The following is a 14,001-nucleotide window of genomic DNA, read 5'->3' as shown; positions in this document are numbered from 1 at the left end:
GAACGAAATTCTCCCCCACCTTTAGCAAGTGATATGATGACTGTGGCCAGTTAAATCACCCCAGGAATGGGTGCAGTTGGCAGATGAGCCCAAGTTGGTATCGTTTTATACCTGCAATGTTATCTGAGAACTGCATGGCAGCACATGGGAGGTGCAAAGACAATATAAAAAAATCATTTCATGAGAAATAGAAAGCCTGCCTTTTTACCTTATTTTCATTGAAATTAGCAATGACGACTCCAACGAAAAGAGTTAGCCCAATCATACAGCCAAGGAATACAAAGACGTGGATGTAGATGCCATGGATCTGCATAAGTAATTTTTGTTGTAAAAAAATGTTACTCATCTGTATAAATTAAAGGAGGAATTAAAAGGTCTGACAAGTGCTGAGGTATATATACTCACGGGCCCCACACGATGAATGATAACATCTCTGACTTCAACCCATCCCTTTAAGGAAAGGACTTCAAATAATGCCAGCATTGCATTCCCAACATTGTCAAAGTTAAAGTTCCGAGGGTTGGCCCTGTTAAAATATCACAGGGAAGGGTAGTAAAATACATGCACTTAAGCTCCCTAATTGTACTGAAAGAATTGACAAATCTCTTAGTAACACTAGTGAGTAGTTTAGAGCCAAACACACACACACACACACACACACACACACACACACACACACACACAGTCATGGAGACAGTCATACACATTCCTGGGATGTATATTTACATTTCTGATTCACTTATTTCCCTGAATTAAGTAGCTAACAATCAAAGAGGACAGTCAGGGATAAGAGTTCCATTTGACCCCTGAACATCTGGAAAAATAGACTAACAGTGCAATTTATGTACATCTGCTCCGAAGCAGACATGGTCAGCGTGTATAGGATCCCAGAAGATTTAAGGATGTGGATCTCCAGTGTCATATTTTAACCTCACAGCACACCACTACTAAGTGCATCAATAGGTGGTCCATGGCCATGGAATAAAACTGGAGGACACCAATGTATCAACGCAATGATATTATTTATTAATTGTTGAATGCAGTTTAAGTCTATTGATTACAATGCATCCACTTTGAGTATGACTTAGTTGAGTATCAGCCTCTGCACTCAAGTCTTCTGTCTGTGCACTTTTCCTCATGGTAAATACATTTTCTTACACTGGCAAAATTGGTTCCTCACATTATTAGTGCTATTGCTTAAAGTCTTTAAATTGCTTACACTTAGAGACTTGGATTCTGAAAGTATATGATTCTGCAAATACCACAGCATCACCAGCTGCTCCCATCACAGGGCATCGTTTCAATAGAATAGCATAGCACTTTCCCCTATCCACATATAGCTTCCCATGTTAAAATATTTGCAAAAATGAAACCTGCTTTAGAAACCCTGATTTCTAATATCAATGGAACAGAATGAAAGAAAATCTCCACATACTAGTGCTGGATGCTTCCTTGCAAGCCCCCTCACCAGGATAAATTTTACAATAGCATTTTGGAAAAGAATTTTGGAAAAGAACAGCAAAATGGCTACCTATGCTTACATTTGTAAAATAAGGAGCAATTTTAAAGTCAACACAATGGATGCCCACACTATATGTGGAAATGGCCATTACTTTCCAAGCCCCTTCAGACACAGACTCTACTATTAAGAAGAATCCCCCCTCTTATATCTTACGCCTTCAATTCACTGTGTGGGAATGGGGTCAACAGCGGGACAGAAATTCAAGCAGAAGGACCCAAGTATGATATAATCATCTATAAATTACTCTCTCCTTTCAAAATCAAAGGATCGGGTACCTTAACTTCCCTTGGCACATCTAACTCTTCTGACATTTAGGGATTTTGTCATAATATGGTTCTAAATCTATGTGGCTGCAGCTTAAAATCCTACTCCCTCAATGACAAGGCAGAACTAATATATCCGGCATCTCTATTGCCGTTTTTATAGCCCTTGAAAATTGCATTGTCTGCTTCAAATCTTTTTATATGTGCCTAGGCTACATATACTCAGTTTCATCGTTTTCTAAGCGTAGATAAACTGCTTAAAAACTTTGCTGCTCTTAAACAACCGGTACCATTATTCCCATTGTTTTTGCCATAATATTACTAAAATTATGTCCACATGCTCTCCTGGTTGTGTGATTTACCACTAAAATCGAAATGTAGGAAGGAGTACTTGACTTGCACAAGTTAACTATCATGTAACTGATTCTTACAGTATCCACTGCATATCTTAGATTACTAACTGAATCTTCAGAATAAATGCACAGGCCATAATATACTACTTACCAGACTCGAGGCACCCAAAATCCAGGCTTCTTTTCGCCGGGTCTTAATTTTAGATTTAGATTCTTGGAAACACTTACATTTATTCGGAATATGCCATGGCAGTCTTCCTATAATAAACATAAAATAATGCTCATAAAAAGCTGCAGACAAACCAAAAATTAATCCCGCATGACAAACACCAGGAAATTATGTCATAAAGTGAGCATAAGTATTGCTTTTGATTTAACTCAAGGAGTCAAATCCCTCATTAACCAACATCCCACGCTAGGCCAGCAAAGATGATACATTCATAAAAATGGTATTCCTTATGATGAGAGAGAAAGAGAAACCTGTACAGAGTTGCACTTCATTGACTGAACACGCATGCACTTTGGCAACATCTGTTCAACAATAGCAATTACTTTCTTGGTGAGGTAGAGGGAAGGAATCCATACTCCTGCTTTCCATTTCCACTCACTAACAGCTAATCATGGGGTTATCTCATGTTTCATTCAGTATGCATTTTAAGCTGACTCTATCAAATTGCACTTTCTGAAACAATTATGAGAAACTTCAAAGTTGCACCATTATCTGAATTTTTTGATGCAGTTCTTCAACCAGTGTTTTTTTAAAAAATGCATATATTAGGGGAAAATGTGCATTAAAATGAATATATTTGTGAAGAATGCATTATATCAGGAAATATACTTGCAAAAAGGTGTATATTTTTCAAAATGACATACAAAAATGTTTTATTAGAAGAAACCTGCACCTGAAAAAGTGTGTGTGTGTGTGTGTGTGTCACACACACACTGCTGCAGAAATGTGTACAACTGAATTCAAGATTGGAAAAATGAGAAACTGAGAGAACCATTCCTACTAACAGCCTTCTTGGCAAAGTGTGTCCTCTGCTCACCAACCACAAATGTACACATTGCATACACTACTGCTGTGTGTGAGGGTTTCTAAAATGGGACCCCAGAGCTGTTTCACAGTGACAATGCAGGTCTGCCATCTCTCACACATAATGTCTTATGTTGATCTCATGTGATGTATAGTCATGTTATCGGTAAAACTTCTGAGTGAACCATAAATTTCTGACGCAATATAAAGCAGCTTCAGATATACTTTTCTTTTTTTGTGCATTTTCTGTCGTCATTAAATGTCTCATAAACTTCCCTCACCCTACTCTAGAATGGGACCGCAGAAGCTAGTGGAATTTTGCCCATATGCAAAGGTAGGAGATGCTCTGTAAATGCTGAAGCAAGCAAAACTTGTTCTTACCCTTGCAATAATATGTGGATCATTGCACTTAGCCAGTTTCCCAGCAAAAAGCTGAACTCCAAAGCTTGCAAAAACAAGCATCAATGTCAGCAAAAGAATGGAAACCTGTAGGAATAAATGAAAAGCAGTCCAACTTTATTGAAAACAGTCTTATATTCAATGCTCAAATCCTCTGTGGGTATCTTCTCTTAAGCCACCAGCCCTGATAACAGACTGGCACCAGTTGAACCCTGGACTGCATCTCCTCTTTAAGTCACACAAGGATAGTTTAGGGCAGGGGTAGGCAACCTAAGACCCGGGGGCCGGATGCGGCCCAATCACCTTCTCAATCTGGCCCACGGACGTTCCGGGAATCAGTGTGTTTTTACATGAGTAGAATGTGTCCTTTTATTTAAAATGCATCTCTGGGTTATTTGTGGGGCATAGGAATTCGTTCATTCCCCGCCCCCCATATAGTCCGGCCCACCACATGGTCTGAGGGACGGTGGACCGGACCACGGCTGGAAAAGGTTGCTGACCCCTGCTTTAGAGAGACATTATTCTGCAGTATGTCATGGGGTTCCTGCAAGATCAATGTGCTGCCATCTTTTCCCATGCAGCTGTCATTACTATTTATTCCATAATAATAATAATAATGATGATAATAATAATAATAATAATAATAATAATAATAATAATAATAATAATAATAATAAATTTTATTTATATCCCGCCCTCCCCAGCCGAAGCCGGGCTCAGGGCGGCTAACAACAATAAAACAGTACAAAAGTACAGCATAAACAACACTCTAAAATCATTCATTATAAAATTAATTAATTTGAAGCCACTGGCAACCATTGGGCCAGAGCTCCGCGAAGATTGCCGAGGGAGGGAGTCAGGCTGTGCCCTGGCCAAAGGCCTGGTGGAACAGCTCTGTCTTGCAGGCCCTGCGGAAAGATGTCAAGTCCCGCAGGGCTCTAGTCTCTTGTGACAGAGTGTTCCACCAGATCGGAGCCACAGCCGAAAAAGCCCTGGCTCTAGTTGAGGCCAGCCTAACCTCTCTGTGGCCTGGGACCTTCAAGATGTTTTTATTTGAAGACCGTAAGTTTCTCTGTGGGGCATACCAGGAGAGGCGGTCCCGTAGGTACGAGGGTCCTTCCTCACTCCATTCAGGTAAATTTCATGACCTACATTTCATGCATGCAGGTAAACCTCTTTGCAATCAGAAACACAATCTTAAGAAGAATCCTGCTTCACACATTGATCAGCTACATGTCTTTGGGAAACTCACAAGGAGGACATTCTTTTAAGTACACTTAGGCCGTCACAGCATGATAGAATACAAAGGTGTTTTTTTTGAAAGTGTTATGTACACTGCTTAGAAATGCCATGGATAAAGCGATATATAAATAGCTTAAATAAAATAAAAGGGCAATTTTGATGCATTCTCCCCAGCTTTTAACCAAAACTTTGGAAGGGCCCAATTATAGTATTTTTTATTCCCCCTATTCTACGGAAGAGCTTATAACTAAATAGGTTTGGAGAAAGTTACCCAGTCTAAGAACAGATGGGATTTTAACCTGTTCTTATTAGGATGTAGTGAAATGCATTGACCATAAATATATTGAACAGATACTGGTGAATGCAATTCATTTGACTTTTAAATCTTTTATCGGAAGATTAACAAAATAAACAGTGCTCACTAGAAAGATTTCCTTGAAGCCGCTGAATAGTTCTCGGACAACCTTTCTCATCTGAGGCACCAACTTAAATATCCGAAGTGGCCGGAGACACCGTAGCACCATTAAGAGCTGAGCTCCTGACTTCGCGGGGACGTTTTGCGGCATCCAGCAAAGAAATATCAAGCTTACCTTTTGAAAGATGGAAGAGGACATAGTCAAGGTGTTTTAAAAAACATTTCACGTACTCATTTGCTAGCTTGCGCAGCTGAGGTTGAAAGTTAGTCTTAAAACCCTTTAAATAAAGTAAAATATCTCAAACAGAACACAGAATAAAATGCGATCCTAAGTATGCCACGAGTATGCCAAGTCTATAGTTTTACTGTGCTGCGGGCTGTCAAACCAGTGTTTGCACCAGCATAACACAGCTGCAATCCAGTAGGCAAAGCTGGAATCCTAAGATTAACACTACAAAGAATAGTCGGCATAGTAATAATGACAGCAAGTCCCACAAATGGAATGTCTTCTCCATAAAATCTAACCTAGCACCAAGGAAGTATCTCAATATTTGCTAGGACATGTCAGCATGTAAGTAAGTTGCATGATTATGGTCTATCTGTTCTTCTACATTTCATGATTCTGTTTTATTCGTTTCTTTTTTTCAGGTTTTGTTTGTTATACTTTATTTCTGTTATTTTACTGTAAGCCACCCATGGAAATTTTACATAGAAAACTTCAGTTTTTTAAAAAATCCCTGAATAAACACAATGATGCTCGCCAATGACACCCTCACATTAGGTACCAATTAACAAAGGGACGCGGGTGGTGCTGTGGTCTAAACCACTGAGGCTCTTGGGCTTGCCAATCAGAAGGTCGGTGGTTTGAATCCCCACGACGGGGTAAGCTCCCGTTGCTCTGTCCCAGCTCCTGCCAACCTAGCAGTTCAAAGCACACCTGTGCAAGTAGATAAATAGGCGGAAAGGCAAACGGCGTTTCCATGCGCTCTGGCACTTGTCATGGTGTTTCATTGCGCCAGAAGCAGTTTAGTCATGCTGGTCACATGACCTAGAAAGCTGTCTGTGGATAAACCCCAGCTCCCTCAGCCTGAAAAGCAAGATGAGCGCTGCACCCTATAGTCACCTTTGACTGGACTTAATCATCCAGGGGTCCTTTACCTTACCTTTACCTACCAACTAACACGTGGCCATGATAGAAATGCCATTATGTTACACCAGCATGTCTTCAACATAACAGTGTGCCCTGATGGCAAAAGGCGATTGAGTGGTAATCCTATCACACCGGAGTAAAGGTGCAAGAAAGTCTAAATGCCTATTTGTGTACATTTCCTGACTGGTTAGCCATCTTGACTGCCATCTTGACTGGGCCTCAACCATACCCCAAAGAATGGTCAAAGCCTGCAAACAGAGAAGGGAAGGAGCATTATTCCTCTCTTCTGCTGTAATTATTATCTGGATTTGTTGACCTAGCTTTTGTGAGAAACCTTTCTTGTGAGTAATAACATTTCATCAACACTTTCCATATTAAAATGATATTTTGAGGGGTTGGAAGACATGTAAAGGTAAAGGGACCCCTGACTGTTAGGTCCAGTCATGGATGATTCTGGGGTTGCGGCGCTCATCTCGTAGGGAGTTTCAAAAATACTTTAACCTCATTTTCTTGCAAGTGGGACCCACTGATGTCAACAGAATTTGGTTCCAAGATGTTCAAGAACTGGATATGTGTGTAGTTTTTTGGTTTTTTTTACTTCATTTGGGATACATTGCTGTTACTTTCTGCGCTCCCAAATAATGGTGCAATGCAGAACAATACATGCTGAACTGAACTTTTCTAAATGTTAGAATTATTTAGAAATGGAGATTGAATGCAGTTTTTCTTCTTCTTCAAACAAAGTAGAAGAGGCAGAGAAGGATTTCTGAGAAAAGACCTCATTTTCTGACTGCAGACACGCAAGGCTTGAATACAAATTGATTGTGACAAATTATATTCATTATATCCGTGACACAGTCTAATATCTACAAGATTTAATCAAGCTCACAATGTTTTCACTTAGAAGTCTTGCTCAGATATATTGCTATGATTTTTTTTTAAAAAAAACAGTCTTTTTTTTGATAATACGAACATTAAGTTTTTATCTAATGCCATCTATACATAGTTCAATATTAAATAAAGTATTTCTTTTATAAAAGAAATTACTGTACTTTTCCATCTATAAGACACCCCAATGTATAAGACACCCCCTTTTGGGGGGGAGGATTGCCCAGAGTTGTGGAGCTTTTTTTTAGGTGGAAATGGCGAAAATTGCTCGCCCCTCCCACGTCGCTAGATCCACGTCAATCGCCCACCCAATTGACGCAGCATCAACCAATCAACAGCACCCACTGACACAGCAACCAATAATATGCACAATAGCTGCTGACAGCTGTGGCAGCAACCAATGAAACGTCCACCCTAGGCACTACCCATGTATGAGATGACCCCCACTTTTTAGCATGAATTTTAAGGAAAATAACCTAGTATTATACATGGAAAAGTACGGTACTAAGTGACAAGGACTATGTTGCCATGAGGTAAGATAGATACGTATTCTAAAAGCTATTCTCAAATGAACATCTTCCCCCATGTCATGTACTCATGTGCTGGGATCTGCTTTGCAGGCTCTTCTTCATAATGCCCCTGCCAGCTGAGAAATATGAATGGCAACAAGGGAGATGAGTTTTTCTGAGGCGGCGTCCTTTTTATGGAACTCAGTCCTCTGGGAGGCTTGTCTGGCACCTACGTTATCCTTTCAGGCCAAGTGCATAAAGCTGAATGCACACAAGTTAAATGTGAATAAGTTGTGAGTCTATTATACTAACAGTGCAACTGACATTTCTTAAACATTTCCAGGTAAATAGGTATTTATGTACCTATGTACAACTGAAAGTACTTTGGAGTTTAGATGTAAACTGCAGACAAACAATATATACAAATTGTTTTTAATTTCTAGTGTGGATTCTCATTCTTATTAGATGAAATTATTTCCCCCAAAAAAGTTTGCTTGTTTTTTATTTAATCATGACTAGCACAGAATATTAGGCACGCTGGTGAAAAATGCCTGAAGAGCAAATACTTACAAGATATATAAATATATCCATGACACCCCCAAAGTCTCTTATGACTGCCGTTGGAGTAAAAAACAAGCCATCAGCCATAATCTTCAAATTAAGTTCAATGCTCATGAATATTACAAAAACATATTCAGCGATCTGAGAAGCAAAGGGAAAACCAAATATTATTTACCCCTGAAGTTGAAAACAATGGGTTCTTTTGTACAACAAATTACTTCTATATAACTACCTGAAGTGTTGGTGCATGCATCACTCTTCGAAAAGGAGATTCGAACATCATTGAAATGCAAGAGCATATGGTGACAATGATCATTACCCAGTCCAGATATGTAACCAATCCCAGCAAATCGCTGCAGAATAAAATGAAGCATTCAGAAGGAGTTTCCAATATTAATGGCAAATATCTATTCAACGTATGGCATGGATGAGAAAGGTAAATAAAGATCATCTACCACAATTTTAACATTTTACAAATCCATAACAAAATTATTACAGTGACATATTAACAAACAGATATTTTCTAGAAAAAAAATTAAGTTTAGAAATCATGCACACAGATATAGCAAATGTAACTGGACAAGTAGTAACATTTGTTTTTGTTTTTGCTATGCTTACTAAAGTTGATGATATTTGGTATTTTTCACTGCTCCAGTAACAGGGTCTGTTTTAGAGCTGTAACAGAGGAAAGATGTCTTCAGAATTTGCAGTTCAAGCTCTAAGAAGCCATGTAATTATGACACACATACGTCAGAGAACAGATTCCTGGATTTGTGTTTGAATTTAAAGCTTACTAAAGGTCATTTTGAATCAAGTTACTACTTAAGTTATTTCATCTATGGCATGCCAGGACTAGGAAAAAGTTCTTAGAAGTTCTTAATTCAATTACAGAAAGCTAACAGAAATCAGTATTAGTTTAGATCTTGGTTTAGTTTTGAGACAAGATGACAAAGGGATTGATGGATGAGATAGATGTTTAAAAAATTAAGAATGAAGGGATTCCCCCCTCCCCCGTAACATGGTCATCATGCAATGAAGCGGATTGATAGGAGGTTAGCATATGAAGGAAACAAACCATGTTTGACTTATCGTGCAGTTTGTTTGACTTGAGGCGCTTCGAGTCAAACAAACTGCACGATAAGTCAAACATGGTTTGTTTCCTTCACGTGCAGACAGATAACTATGGTTTACTGTTACATGCAAACTGAACCAATGTGGAACACATATGGAACTGTTTTATCGCAGCCATGGCAATAGCCACTTTCTTAGTTGGATTTAAAAAACCATTACACTCATTCATGGAGCATAGGCCTATTGATGGCTATCGGCTGTAATATCTAAATGGAACCTATATGCTCAGAAGCAACATGCCTCTGAATATCAGATGCCAGATTGCTGCAAATGAAGTAATTGCTGGGAACTTTAAGAAGTCTAGGCCCAGGTCTAGTGTTATCTTCTGTACGCCTGCCCCAATAGTACCACGGTGAGCGTCCATGCCCACACCATAAGTTTGCATTAACCATGTGCCGTGGTACCACAGTAAGGGCCTCTGTTGCCATGAAATGGCAGTGGAAGAATTTGCAATGGTATGCTGCTGTGCTGTGTGATGACTGCTTGCAGGTGTTATAGTATGGTTTTAAAGGTGTCACTACAAGGAAGTGGCTGGAATGAGGATAAACAAATAAAAAGTTACTCAGCCGAATCCTATTACTTGATGTATGAGCTTGTGAAGTAAAACACAGAGCCAAAGCGAAAACACAAAGCTGCCACAAAACACTCAGATACATACGCGTTGAAGCGAGCTCGCACAACCACTCTGCAGAAATTTCTGAATCTGTGTTCACGGCCAACGATGAACAGAGGCTTATCAAAATAGGGGTGATTCTCTCGTAACTCTTCTTCCTGGACTTTCCTTTCAAGAATGCGGGGAAAAGGGACTTGTAAGATATTCAAACACAGGCAGGAAGGCATATATTTTGTTAGCTTATAGCAACAAGACCATTGTGGTGTAGTAGAGAGAGGGTTGACTATGAGCCTTAGGAACCTTCTGCTCATCTGTGGCAACCACAGGATGACTTTGGGCAAGTCCCTATCTCTCAGCCCTAACTGGCTGTGATCAGGAAAGTATATACTCTCTACAAGTGTGTATCAAAACCGCAGATGGCAAGAATCTTCTTAAAAAAGGACATTCGTCCTTTTTTCACACATTAGAGGAATACATCTAATGCCAGCTGTGACTGTTGGGTGCGTCATCTAAAACCATTCTTCTTGCTTTTGAAATACTGTTTTTGGCCCTAAGCAAATTTGTTATCAACTGGCAGAATAATCCAAATATCCGATCTGTCATGCAAAAGTCTGAATGGGGTGGATATGTCCTTCCGCCCATCCCTGTTCAGCTCTGCCAAAAGCCACCATTGTGGGGGTGGGGGAAGCCCCACCAATGAGCAGCAACCTAATGCACCTGCTTAAAAGGTAGGGGGGCAGATGTTATGGCTGAAATGGGGTGTTTCAAGGGTGGGGCTAGGCCAGCACAATAGCCAGTGGATGCTTTGCCAAATCTGCTGCCGCTATGAGCCGGAAACGGTCCCAAAACTGGCTTCTTCGCCTCACCAGCCTTCATTACACCAGCTGGGGCATTACACCAGCTGGTGTAATGAAGGGGCATTTCACTTCTCCTTCTGCCTTCTGGCCTGGTTGGTGCAAGTGCCCCTGGCTGTACCCCTCTATCAGGCCTCACCACTACCAGCCAGGAGTTAGGATTATGACCTCAACGACTCAGATTATTAATTTATGAAGAAACTGGGGTACGGTCCTAGTAAATATATTCAATTTAAGAAAGTGGTAGAAATTTAAATTCCCTAAGTACCTTTTCATTTCTGCCTGTTCCTTCTTTTCTTGGATCATTTTTATCTCACTGTCTTCTCTCTGTGCATTTCTGTACCTCACTGTATTAGAATGCTAGAAGAAGAAGAAGAAGCATTTAAAAAAACAAAACAGTTCTGTATTTTACCACACAAGAACAAAGCAAGGCAATGCAGGTAACTGCATGTAGCTTATATTTTATTTTCAAAAACTACGGTACTATGAGAAGAGTTTCTTACTCAGTTTTTGAGAAAATTCACAACTTGATTAGTAATTATGTAGATGCTCTACTATTATACATATTAACCAGAGCTTGTCCAGCCAAAATTAAGCATCTTTACATCCCATTGATTTCAATGGAAGTGGTAGGCATAAACCTCTACCATACATATCAATGGGACTTGCAAGTGCTAGGCTTTATCAGTTCACAAATTAATGCACTAAAAAGGAACACTAATATTACAGTGTTACAAAATCGTTAGTGTAGAATTTGTGATTTGTTATGACAATTGTTTTTCTCCAAGATATTTTAATTTCCACTCCATTCTTAATTTTATTTTGACTTACATCTTGCGTTAGAGTTTCAAGCGATTTTCCTCTGCTGATTCGCTGACTGTTGGAGCCATGTCTTAGTGACCTGAAAAAATAACACTCTTTTGGGTGACAGATAACTGAGATCAAGTGTCGATCCTTACGTGATTACTATTATAGTGCACCAAGACAGTGTCCCTTGCAATCAATTTTTCTTTGGTTGCATCAAAAGCTTGTAAATTTTCAGCCTAGTCTAATCTACTATCAGCTACTTTTTTCTCTTGATTTTTAAAATGGATGATCTGAATGTCACAGAAGCTAACTACATTTGAAATAAAAAGCATTTTCTCCCCTTTGTACGTCACACTGATTTATCATTGTTATTGTCAAAGAAATATGGAGATTAGTTATTTATGGAGCTTGGTTTTCATTTTCATCTGTCTGATATAATCCACCATGCAACAACTGTCTTTACCTGCAACAACTGTCTTTACCATGCAACAACTGTCTTTACCTGCGTTCTTGACGTATATGATGCTGGACACTAAGAATGGATCTTTCTTTCGCAGGCTGCCCCTCAAAGGATCCACTCAACATGCGCTGGCGTGTACAGGCCCTAGGGAAATGAGCAGCACTATGGTAGGTAAAAATAAAATTGTACGGCAACTAAACAACTCAGTAGGTTTTTTTTTAAGGACATAATTCACAGCCCTGCAGGAGGAGATTGGCCAAAAGCAAAAAACAAAAACCCCTCAAAACATTCCTCTTCCACGCCTTCTCTTTCTCAGCCATACATGCACAAGCCATTACTCAGAACAACAAGTCGTATAAAATAGTTGTCATCTGCCCCTATCCTCCTCACGCCTAGAAGTTTGGCCTAAAAGCATTTCCTGCTTCGGCCAGGGCTACAGGACCAGAGGGACAGAGACACGGCTATTAGACAGGAGAACACCAGCCTCCCAGTTTGATGAATGGCTTCATGGAGAGGGAAGAAAGAAGTTGCCAGGTAATTTGGTCTCAGTCCCCTCCCATGTGTGTATGTGTTTCATGTCCGGAATTTGTTTTTCTTCATTTTCAATATGGATAAATGAAATATTTCAGAGATACCTCATGTTGGAACTCTTTGTCTAATCAACTCCTAAACGGTGTGCTTTCCTCAGAGTGTTTAATACACAACAATTACATGACCTCTTGTTCTCTCCTTGCCTTCCATCCATCTCTCCTTGTTTCAACTTGCTCACTCCCTGATTCCCCTTCAAACTCTGGTGCTATTGCTTGTTTTACTTCTGAACTCCATACATATTGTTACAAGTGTTAGCTTTTGTTAAAATACTTAATTTTCAAAGAATTCTTTTCTATTAAGGAGATACTTTTAACTGAAGTCCCCCCCCCCCTAAATATTTTTGTAAGCAGAAAGGGGTTTAGTAAGATTGTATTGTTAGAATCACTAGAAGACTAGTAATACAGTGTAGTTTAAGGCAGCAGTCCTACCCCTCTGAACTCAATGGCTCCTATTTCTGAGTAGGTGTATCTCTGATAAGTTTTTAGCTATCTGTGTTTTATCCATGTTCGTTTTAATTTATGTGAGCTGCCACGAGTCCCAGTTGTGGGGAAAAGTGGTATTTAAATAAATTAAAGAATAAAATAATAATCATTTTGGCATCCATCTGTTTTCGGAGACAATGGAGAAATGGACCTTTGGGGATGAAGTCAAATTTTTGGAAGGTTACAGAGCCTTCTGTGGTTGTAGAGACAGATATGGGAGAAACATGTTTAGTAATAGCTGGAGCAGATGAAGGTGTCTGGTTGTGCTGCTGCAGATGTACCATGGTGTTCCTTCTCTCTGCGCTCCTCCCGGCAGTCATTCCTCCTCTGGTCACTTGTACAGATGCACAACCTAACTGCCAATCTCCCTGCACTGGATTCCCACACCGTGGGGTTGATGTTGTCAGCCTTTATGCCACTTTTGCAGACATCTTTGTAACACAGAGTTGGTCTGCCAACGGGCCTGGTGCCTGAAGCCAGCTCCCCTTGGGGATCCTGCCATCTTCCATTCTGTGGACATCACCAAGCCAGCATAGGTGTCACTGAGATAGGAGTGTGAACATGCTGGGAATGTGAGAGCACAACTTTATTTGAGACTCTGTTTTGTCATGTGATGCCCCAAATCTTTCTGACATGTGGAAGGCGTTGCCTATGACTCACTTCCATAAAGCAGTGCATTCAATACACAAGCCTAGTGCACCTTCATCTTGACACTGAATGTTAGCATT

General features: G+C 39.9%; 1 protein-coding gene across 5 annotated transcripts in view; it reads right to left on the bottom strand.

The window, feature by feature from the left end:
- NALCN (sodium leak channel, non-selective) overlaps positions 1–14,001 on the bottom strand; it is a 191,095-nt gene that overhangs the window by 20,051 nt on the left and 157,043 nt on the right. For all 5 annotated transcript variants that reach the window (XM_077927683.1, XM_028728202.2, XM_028728204.2 and 2 more), the window contains 12 exons: positions 12,243–12,344; positions 11,765–11,834; positions 11,202–11,293; positions 10,125–10,247; positions 8,954–9,010; positions 8,568–8,688; positions 8,345–8,476; positions 5,235–5,402; positions 3,553–3,657; positions 2,290–2,396; positions 406–526; positions 209–307 (listed from right to left, as the gene is read on the bottom strand). In XM_077927683.1, the coding sequence (XP_077783809.1) occupies positions 209–307; positions 406–526; positions 2,290–2,396; positions 3,553–3,657; positions 5,235–5,402; positions 8,345–8,476; positions 8,568–8,688; positions 8,954–9,010; positions 10,125–10,247; positions 11,202–11,293; positions 11,765–11,834; positions 12,243–12,344 (1,297 nt within the window). The remainder of the gene's footprint in view (positions 1–208; positions 308–405; positions 527–2,289; positions 2,397–3,552; positions 3,658–5,234; positions 5,403–8,344; positions 8,477–8,567; positions 8,689–8,953; positions 9,011–10,124; positions 10,248–11,201; positions 11,294–11,764; positions 11,835–12,242; positions 12,345–14,001) is intronic.

Source organism: Podarcis muralis, chromosome 4 (genome assembly GCF_964188315.1).
Source record: "Podarcis muralis chromosome 4, rPodMur119.hap1.1, whole genome shotgun sequence".
NCBI lineage: Eukaryota > Metazoa > Chordata > Lepidosauria > Squamata > Lacertidae > Podarcis > Podarcis muralis.
Note: the sequence above shows the minus strand (reverse complement) of the source record. Positions and strands in the feature narration are given on the sequence as shown.